Source organism: Myzus persicae, unplaced genomic scaffold (genome assembly GCF_001856785.1).
Source record: "Myzus persicae strain clone G006 unplaced genomic scaffold, MPER_G0061.0, whole genome shotgun sequence".
NCBI classification, from domain to species: domain Eukaryota; kingdom Metazoa; phylum Arthropoda; class Insecta; order Hemiptera; family Aphididae; genus Myzus; species Myzus persicae.
The window spans coordinates 270,830-281,012 of record NW_019103097.1 but is presented as its reverse complement, the minus strand read 5'-3'; the positions used below and the strand labels follow the sequence as shown (position 1 = coordinate 281,012).

At 29.0% G+C, this 10,183-nt stretch overlaps 1 protein-coding gene across 2 annotated transcripts; it reads left to right on the top strand.

The window, feature by feature from the left end:
• The first annotated feature begins 797 nt into the window (after positions 1-797).
• LOC111033782 (cytochrome P450 4C1-like) lies at positions 798-8,216 on the top strand. Of its 2 annotated transcripts, XM_022314705.1 has the most exons (12): positions 798-958; positions 1,090-1,290; positions 2,502-2,608; positions 3,891-3,981; positions 4,085-4,276; positions 4,514-4,583; positions 4,783-4,909; positions 5,153-5,222; positions 5,927-6,108; positions 6,163-6,331; positions 6,767-6,946; positions 8,004-8,161. In XM_022314705.1, exons 2-12 carry the CDS (start codon positions 1,104-1,106, stop codon positions 8,159-8,161), a joined length of 1,533 nt encoding a protein of 510 aa, XP_022170397.1. In that variant the 5' UTR covers positions 798-958; positions 1,090-1,103. The 2 variants fall into 2 exon arrangements, with proteins under 2 accessions (XP_022170397.1, XP_022170398.1); XM_022314706.1 differs by lacking the exon at positions 798-958 and having other exon boundaries at positions 1,104-1,290; positions 8,004-8,216.
• Positions 8,217-10,183: the final 1,967 nt, after the last annotated feature.

Here is a 10,183-nt window from a genome sequence, read left to right as displayed (position 1 = left end):
CAAAAGTATCGTCAGGTAGATTTATCCGATTTGCAGTCCAAAACTTCTTGATCGAAGCATTTTTCTTAAAATAAATTCGTATAAACGTCTACAAAAAACCAATCCCATACATTGTAAAACAATAAAGTTATCGCTCTACTCAGAATCTAAAATACTGGTAAAAATGGGTTTGGGATGTAGTTTTCTTGTTGCAGTAGAACATTACCGGACCGCGTTATAGGTTGCTACCAAGCCCAGTCAGTCACCGTTGAATTGCTAAACCAAGGAGATTGACGACATGCGATGTCGTTTGTTCGTATATTATTATAATGCATACCTAACGTTACCGTCTTACTATAATATATGATATTATGCAATGCAGCTGTGACCTCGGAGATAATACAATTATACAAACCAGTTATTTCGGACTATGTCGCCGTACACCCAGTGTTGTAAAATATTTGAGTAAAAGTATTTGAGTAAAAGTATTCAATTACTAGAATCATATTTATAAAATGCAATAAACACACTGCATTTTATTCTATTATCTAGCGAAGTTAGAGTTCAATGACCCATTACAAGATTTAAAGGCAAGAATATTTTCAAGGACATCACCCAATATTTTTGTTGATATTATAACTACGAAGCAAGTTGTGAACGTTATAAAACAGCACATTTTTTGTAAACTTTCAATTGTCTACAAAACTTGCTACGTAATTAAAATATCAATCAAAGCCTTTGAGATGCAACAAATAATTATCATATTAAAATGAGTCAATTAGATCTAATTTTAAAAACAACGTACCATTTTGCTGTTTTAGGTTAACATTATAAAACGGAGTCAACACATGTGGGTGTGGCATAATCCCACAGAGACACAGAGGTAGTCAGAAGTAGGCACTTACGACTTACCTACGCTCAATTCGTAACCAGCACATCACTGCTGCGCAGTTAATCATTGCACTCGCTTGGCCATGTAGTGAGACACATTATTATTATTATTATTATTGAGCCGACCACGTCAATTAAATATTAATATCATAGTTTAAAATTTAAATCAACCGATCGTTATTCCAACGTGGAGGATAATTTGAAATTATTATTTATTAGAAGCTGTGGCCGAAATGATCGAACTGAACGTTTACAGTGTGGTTTTGTTGCCGTTGGTGGGTTTGATATCGTACGCGATATGGTTGCGACTCCGTATGCCGGTGGAATACCGACAGATCTCGTCTCATGTGCCGTCCGTCACCAAAAACTTTTGGAGTGAGATGCTGCTTTCAACGAAACTTGCGATGATGCAACCAAAAGGTAACCCCTACTTGTGTGAAGTTATATTAATTTCGATTGATTTTCCCCAGCTCACCCCCTTTTTTTCTTTCCATAACGTCGTAGTTCTTCTAAATCTGAATTTTGGAATTTTTAAATATATAAAATTCTTGAAGATCACATTTTCAAATTATTGAGATTATTCGAGTTATTCAAGATAACTTAGAATGTTTTACTGTAAATTTTTTTCTAAAAATGAGGGCTTTTCTAAATCGAAATTTGAAAGAGTTGTTATTGAGTTATTTAACTTTGTGTACCTACTAAAAATATTTATAGGTCCATGATAATGATTAATGGGTATAGAAATATTGGAGATATGGAAATTTGAGCATTTTAGTGATTAATATTAAATATTAATCTATCATATCAACATAAATAATGTGTAAAAATAGTCCAAATATAATATATAGTAGATTCAATATTACATATAGGTACTTTTTATTTTTCTGTAACCATTTTAACGAATATTATCCTTAGTATAAATATTCAAATAACTGAGGAACTACTAGTTCGAATTTTAAATTGAGTGCATCAACATTTTCAAAAAACTATCCAGTTAATAATTTACAATAAAAAATAGTGTTTTCATTTGGTAAATATAAGTTTGTATCGCCAAAAGACACTTCTTAAGTAAACAAAAAATTTCAAGAATTTGAAAATATGGTCTTTATTAATGTCTAATATTATATTTAAAAATTCCAAAAATTCATAGTCATTGAATTAATTATTTTAAAAAAATGGTGGTGAGTACGTTTAGTGAATCACTCTGTATATTATCATTTAACGAGTATATTATTGGATTCAGTTCATTAGCCTTACCTAAACTATACTAAAATGGTATAATATTTTTAGAAAATTAGAATTTTGAAGACATTTTTTCTAAAAATAAATTTAAAACACAACCCGCGAGTAATTCAATATAATATTATAATATATAATATCAATTATACAAATAAGTTTTAAACATTCAAGAGTATACAACATACCTACGTATTACTCAAACTACAAATAAATTAGAATGAACCAATTATATTAATAGAAAACTGTACGAGCACAACAAGATTGAAATAAGAATTAGAAAACTAAATCAGTACCTATTTAATAGTATACAGTTATTGTGGCATATCATATATATATCATATTATTATAATTTTTGAATTGATAACTTTCTATTTTTCTTAAAAATTATTTAGATATTTTGCCATTTTTAACGGATATGATAAGAAATAACGGTCCAGTAGTTCATTTTAACCTTTCAGGCCGATCATACGTTTTTCTAAACGATCCAGACGATTTAAAAGTAAGTGATTGATTTATATATTATTATGGGTACATTTGAGTTTTCAAAATTTAGTTACCTGAAAATATTTCTAATGGTAAACTGGGTAATATACGATTGCGAATAGAACGATTTCGAACGGACCTTTTCCGGTGACACGATTGCGAACGTTTTTACCCTACTTTAATTTTGTGATGTTGTCAGATTTGGTGTCAATAACTAATTTTTAAATAATAATTTTAAAAATAATCAAATAGTAATAATATACCTAAGGGTTTTTTGCTATTACACCACGCCGGGGCGATACCGATAAGATAGATAAGTACGATGTAGTAAAGATACTAACACATTTAACTATAATATTATATCTATATTAATTTGATGAAAAGCCAGCTCGATTCATATAGTCGAGCAGTATTATTTGTTATTCATTCGTATCATAATCGTTTCGCTTTGTTCTTTTCAATATCGAAATTCAAATAATTATGTCTGAAAAAGGCAAGGACTTAGTTCTCTTAAATAATTTTAAATAGTGTTTTGTTAGAAAACGTAAATATGGGTATATTAAATGGGTCTGTACAGACAAAAATTGCACTGCAAGTATTTTAACAACTGCAGATAAGACCTCTCTACATCAATCGACTGGTGAGCATAAACACTTAGTTAAGAGTCAACAAAAAATCGAACGACAAATTAATTATAAATAATAAATTAAATTATAAATTATAAACTTTGCAGCGTTGTCTAAAAAAAACGTTCGCAATCGTTCGATTTTCGGCTAAAAAAACAAATTCTCTGATAAGAGTTATTCCTTCGCAATCGTATTATAAAAAAGGTAAAACGTTCGCAATCATGTTGTACAAGAAGAATAATACTATATTGATTATTTATGACTTATGAGAGAACACAGCTAATGTTTTTTTATAAGAACATTGAAAAGTAACACAGGTATAACAGCTTTAAAATTTAAAAGGCTAGACCTTCTAGACCCTTCCCCTCCACCAAATTATAATTTCAATAAATAATAATAAGTCAGCTATTACAAAAACTTGACTAGGTACAAAGTTTATTTTTTAAATTCTTATATTGGTAAATTGGTTACTTTATACATGAATTAACATTAAGTTAATTAAAAGCTAGTAATAAAATGAAATATGACATAAAATAACTGAATAAAGGAGTCTTCAATATAATTATAGGAGCTACTTCATCATATTATAAAGTTTGAAAAAAATTGTTGCCATGAGCTATTACAATTTACAACAGAATAATTATTGTACACTAAAATTTGCATTTAATGTAGATTCTACTGTCCAATACCCAAAATATCAAGAAGGGTCCAGAGTATAAAATGTTGAAACCCTGGCTGAACGAAGGTCTTTTATTGAGCTCAGGTATGTTTGTCAGAGATATGAAATGAAACGATAACGAGTACACAACTTTGGAAGCCGATAACTAACATTACCTACCAATCTATAAGATGATATGTACTTACAGGTCAGAAATGGCATAGCCGACGGAAACTCCTCACCAACACGTTTCACTTCAAAACATTAGGCATGTACAATCCTTCCATAAACAAACACTCGCGCATATTGGTGGATAAGTTACTGGACGCTTCTGCAAAGGGCGATGAAAAAATCTCCATCGCTGATTATGTGACTTTGTGTTCTTTGGATATTATTTGTGGTGATTTATTACGTAAAATTTAATTTTTGGTTGATAATGCAATGATGTGTATACACTATACATTGCCAAAATACATTTGTAGTTATATCTGACTTGCCCTGCTTAATATAATGTAGTATAATGGCATTAAAATTATTCGGTTGAATATGTAAATTAAAAATAAATCAATCGTTTGCACAGCAATAAATAGTTATAACTCATCGAGCATGTATACATAATGTATATTATTTGTTGTAGAAACAATAATGGGTACCGAGATGAATTCTCAAGAAGGTGAATCAGTCCAATATGTCCATTCAATTAAATGGTATACCAACATTTTACACTATTTTTATTTTTATTTAAATCTGCTTACCAATAAAACTAAATACAGAATATTCTTTGCAAATTTGCTTGTTTTTTCTAATTTCTGTCTAAAAAATATTTAAACTGATTCAATTATTTAGCTACTATTACTTATATTGAATTATAATTATTTATTCGTATATTTTTTTTTGTTTTTAAAGTGCTTGCAGATCGGTGATAGAACGTATTTTCAAATTCTGGCTGTGGAATGGTCTGGTTTATAAAATGAGTGGAAGTGGTCAACGTTTTTTTAAATCAATCAAAGTGCTACACGAGTTTACTGATAACGTGTGTACACCAAAAGAATAAATAATACTTTTTATTCCATATAACCGTTAATTGTATACTGTTATAATCGAATTATTAACACCACCAACGGTAAAATTTGCAGGGACACCTCAATTATTTTTCTCGTTGTAGATCTAGATGTGACATTACGTAGAATATTGTGTTTTGTCCATTATTACTCTGTCAACCCAACCATCGTTAACGTGGCTATATTATAGTGTGTATATTGTGTTTTCAATATAGGTAATTAAAAGTAAACGAGCGTCGTTGAATACCTCTGAAATTGAAAAAGTGCAACCAGACAGTAAACTTGGTAAGTACAAATGAAATATTATCGTTTTTCTACCCGTCAGTCATAAATGTCAATAATTTCAATATTTTAAAAATAAATTAATATCTATAGACATATTTATGAAAATAACACTAACATATATTTTAGATTCTAAGCGGAGCGATGGTGTTTTTTTAAAAATTATTTTATTTTTTATTTGTGTCTATGTACACGATAAGTAGTCGAAATCGGAAATAGTGCTTCGATTTTCAACTTAGGTATCTTTTCTGGTGGGAACTTAAATCTAGTTGGTCCATTTGGAACATCAAGGAGGTTAAAATTCCCAGAAGTTTTCAAAAGCGCCGGAAAAACAAAACAAAGTTAAGGAAAAAAGGGAATATATGGGTACGCATGAAACATTTAGAGCAGGTACATTATTATATTTTATACACACAATGGCACTTTCAAATGCAATTTGATAGACAACAATTAATTTAAGCTGCTAATCTAATGCTTATTATATGGTAAAATAAATTACTTTAAACACAATAGCTAGTTTCATAAAATATACGTACTTAGTAATAAGATAGGTTGCCAGACCGTTTCCGCTCAGGACCGTTTAACGTATACAATGATTTTGTATCATTGAAATCAAATTTAACACATCCATTACAATGCCTCCCTAAATACCTTAATATACAGTAGAGGGTTACCCACTTATTCGCTTTTTACTACTGATCGTTTAGAAAAAACGCAAAAGAAATCATTCTTAGATTTACTTCTCAGCGTCTTGAACAACACGCAGGAACAGATGAACGACAGAGACATTCGTGAGGAAGTAGATACATTTCTTTTTGAAGGCCACGACACATCTTCCATTTCGATGACAATGACTTTGGTTTTGCTGGGGATTTATCCAGATATACAAGTAAGGATATGCTGTAATTAATGTCACATTTCAATATTAAAAAATATTTAACAGGATCAAGCTAGGGACGAGGTACGTAGTATTTTTGGAGACTCTGACAGAGATGCTACGATGGAGGACTTAAATGCCATGAAGTATTTAGAAGCTGTTATTAAAGAATCTCTTCGACTTTATCCAAGCGTACCAGGCATTACGAGAGAACTACAAACGCCATTACAGCTCAGTAAGTACTTCAAATCGTCATAATATTTTTTTAATTAATATCAAAGTATCAATAATTATTATTAAAAAAAGTTCAGGAATTTAAATAGTTTTATTTCAATATAAATGGCATCAGTACATTATTTTTTTTTTTTCAAAATAAAATAAATTATTTTATATAAAATGATGTGTGTTTATCACATCATAATATACTTCAAATATTGATAGTTAGTAGTTAAATTATAATTTTTTAATGAAAACAAATCTGATCATGAAATTCTTAATGTTTTATTTAAAGCCAATCACTTCAAGATTTTTTTATTCATATTTACTTCTAAACACAATAATAAGTAACAACCAACAATTATTGTTGTATTATACAAATTGTGTTTCATTTTAAAGATCAACATTGTGAATAGGTTAAAAACTTTTTATAATATTGTTTAATGTTTTACAGAGAATTACATTATTCCTCCGATGACAACGATTGCAGTGTATCCTTTTATTCTACACCGAAATGAAGACATATATCCAAATGCTGAAGAATTTATCCCTGAAAGGTTTTTGGACGAGGAAAACAAGGCGAAATTTCAATTTGGATACTTACCGTTCAGCGCGGGTGCCAGAAATTGTATTGGTATGATTGGTTTCATTTTACTTCTCAATTTTATTTTTAATCTATGTCATTATATTATAAAATAATCAAGACATGTGAAAAGAGTTTAATTTGCGCAATGTATGAAATTTTGATAAAATAGGGTGGCCATTCGTCTCGAATTTCCCAGGATGCTACCAGTTTAGGAATCCATGTGCCGGCGTCCCGACAAAGGTTCTCGGGACACCGATTTGTACCAGTTTAGGACTTTTGCATAGTAATGTTCCGGGAATTAAAATCGTTTTATAAATTTATTCTTTTACTTACTCGGTTATCGATTTTATTTTAAACAAATCCTAATGACCTAATCGTAAATTATTTCGAGAACAGTCGTCAGAATGTACGACAATCACAGTTATAAATTATAATCACTTTCTAAATTTAACCAACCTACTGCCTTTAACCACATAAATTTTCTATAGACAATTTCTACTATGATAACGAAAAATAATATTATTAATAATATGTATTTAACAGAAAGGATAATTTATTGTACATACATAATTTAACAGTAATTTTCTGACGATACAAGTCGTATGCTATTGCGAAATACTTTATAGTGTCGTCATTTTATACAGTTCATTATTTTAACGTAATGACTATGCCGCCTTATAGACTGTCATTTTAACGAAAGATTGCAAAATGATTTCCCATTTATAAAAAAATTTTTTTTTATGAATTTAAGTGTCTTGGATTTCTTAAAATTAAATCTGGCCACCCAAGATTAAAATAATGTTGCTAGTATAATATACATTATACTGTATTAATTACAGAATAACCCAAAGAAATTGATGATTGAAACAAACAGGTTATTTTTTAAGTTAAAACAATTTTATTTGCATATTTTATTAGCCAATTACATATAATTTAATATAGTATATAATTTCAAAATATAACATCATCCATACCTATTATGATCACTATCATCTTGTTCATAACACGAATCTGTTCATAAATTTGAAGTAAACAGCAGGATTGAGCGTGTTGTCACATGTTGTAACATTATTTTACATAAATCTACTTTTGGATATTGTTTTAGGACAAAAATATGCAATGAATCAAATGAAAATAGTTGTATCAACCATTTTACGGAATGCGAAGTTTGAATCCTTAGGACGTAAAGAAGACATTCAAATTAGTACGCAATTAGTATTGAGAATAGAGTCACTTCCAAAAATGAAATTTTTTAAACTTTAGTTATCAATAGAACTTTCACGATAACCAACCTAATAAATTATTTGTACCCATTTCAGTCACAATTTTCTGTTTTATTATATTATATAAATAGTAAGTACCTATAGGTAGCTTTTTGTGGGTGTTTATCACGAAGCTGTAGAGGGATAATCATCACGCTTAGGTACCTAATATGTGTATTAATCATACATTTATTGTTTTCAAACACATTACAAATATTGTATTATTTGGTAATAAAAGATAAAAATAATGTGTGTATAGTTTTTTTTGTACTAACACTTAAGTAGTAGTTTGGTTCATCATAAAAGAAATAATAAATTATTATTTGCAAAACGTTAATTAGGTATGTTTTTAAAAGTTACACGGTACTACGGTAGTACCTACATTCATATTCATCATAGGTAATATATCTATAAAATAACCAATTTTGCTTCAGGAAAAGTAGAGGATCAAGAGAAGCGATAAGTTAATCTTAAAAAAATAAACAAACAAACATACATTACGATTGTTGATATCGACCATCGATAATGTAAACTAAGTGATGTTAAAAATTATGAAAATCGGAATAAAATATACAGTTAGAAACGTAATGTGCAACATATACAAAGCGGAAGTGGCTATAGTAAAAGTGGATGTATATAAAAAAAGAAACTAAAATAAGAAAAGGAGTCAGAGGAGAATGTATATTTTCCTCTTCTACATATACGTGGGCATAGACACGGAGATGATATAGGAGATGGATCAACCATGTCCTTTTTTTAGATTCTTAGAGGAGCAATAATTATACATTGATTTTAAAATGATGTAATATTTTTCCCTAGTCACCTTTTGGGGCAGAGAAATACTTAAACGAATTTCTACTTCGGTTAGGAAAGTGAACCTAGTTGATACTTTTTAAGGAATTGGAGGAGTCGAAAGAGAAAAATCCCATGTAGTTTTCAAATCGAAAAAAAAATTAAGGAATAACAGAACATTTTTACTCAAAACTATAGTTATCTAAAAAATTGATTTTGTCATTTGATGTTATTTATTTTAAAAATATTAACCATGCCGTACCGTATAGATATATGACATTTTCACCGAATGTCTATATATTAGGATTTTTTATGTACACTAACATTTTCAATATATTTTGACTCTTTTTAAGCTATTTATAGGCAAAAAAAATATTTTTTGGTAGGTATTTTTTTAATTATTGTAAATGAAAATTGTTTACTTGGCCAAAAAACTTTAATACTGGTTTCTAATGCAATGAAAATGTAATACAAGGTTTCCCATAAGTCATTGTTAGTGGAAATTAAACAAAAAGTTGAATATAAATCCACAATATTTTTTTATGAGCGTCTAAAATTTCAAGAAATCATTAATTATTTTCAGTTAGAAATTCATTCATTAATTTTATACCCATCTAAGATTTGAAAATTTAATACGAGAATCTCCAAAGTTAGTAAATAATATCAGCAGGTAAATATAAATGGTAAGAAATAAGAATTAATAATTGATAAATCATAATTTGTATTACAACCAAATAGGTGTGGTGTGTCAGATGAATTTTGAAAATATATAATTTCTATAATGATTTTATAGTGTTTAAAAGTCTGAACTCTGAGACATAATATTTGACATAATGATATCAGTGATCTATTTCATTTTGCAGGTATTCTGAATATGAATACAAAGAGAACCTTTCTTTTAAGTATTTAAACAACTATTTAACTACTGAGATATAGTACCTATGTATGCCTAATAATGTATACCGATTACCGATGTGTACCAAGTACTAACCGATTTGTAACTTGTAAGTACCTATACCAACCTATTGGCTATATGAATAACTAACCGTCCGAATAGTTCCGACGCAACTAATACTTAGTACTTACCACTGACAAGTGGGTAGTGACTAATGGCAATAACTATAACGTCTATAACAGGTACCTAATAGATATACTTACGTCTGAAGGGAACGCGGATAACCTGGATTGTATAAATCTGGAATACAAAATATTGAAATCCGTACAAATCTAA

Excerpts from the sequence above, each read along its gene's own strand:
- LOC111033782 (XM_022314706.1), top strand. The coding sequence starts at position 1,104 with ATGATCGAACTGAACGTTTACAGTGTGGTTTTGTTGCCGTTGGTGGGT. Across the intron at positions 1,291-2,501 it reads TGCGATGATGCAACCAAAAG|ATATTTTGCCATTTTTAACG; the intron begins GTAACCCCTACT and ends AAAATTATTTAG. Across the intron at positions 3,982-4,084 it reads AGGTCTTTTATTGAGCTCAG|GTCAGAAATGGCATAGCCGA; the intron begins GTATGTTTGTCA and ends ATGTACTTACAG.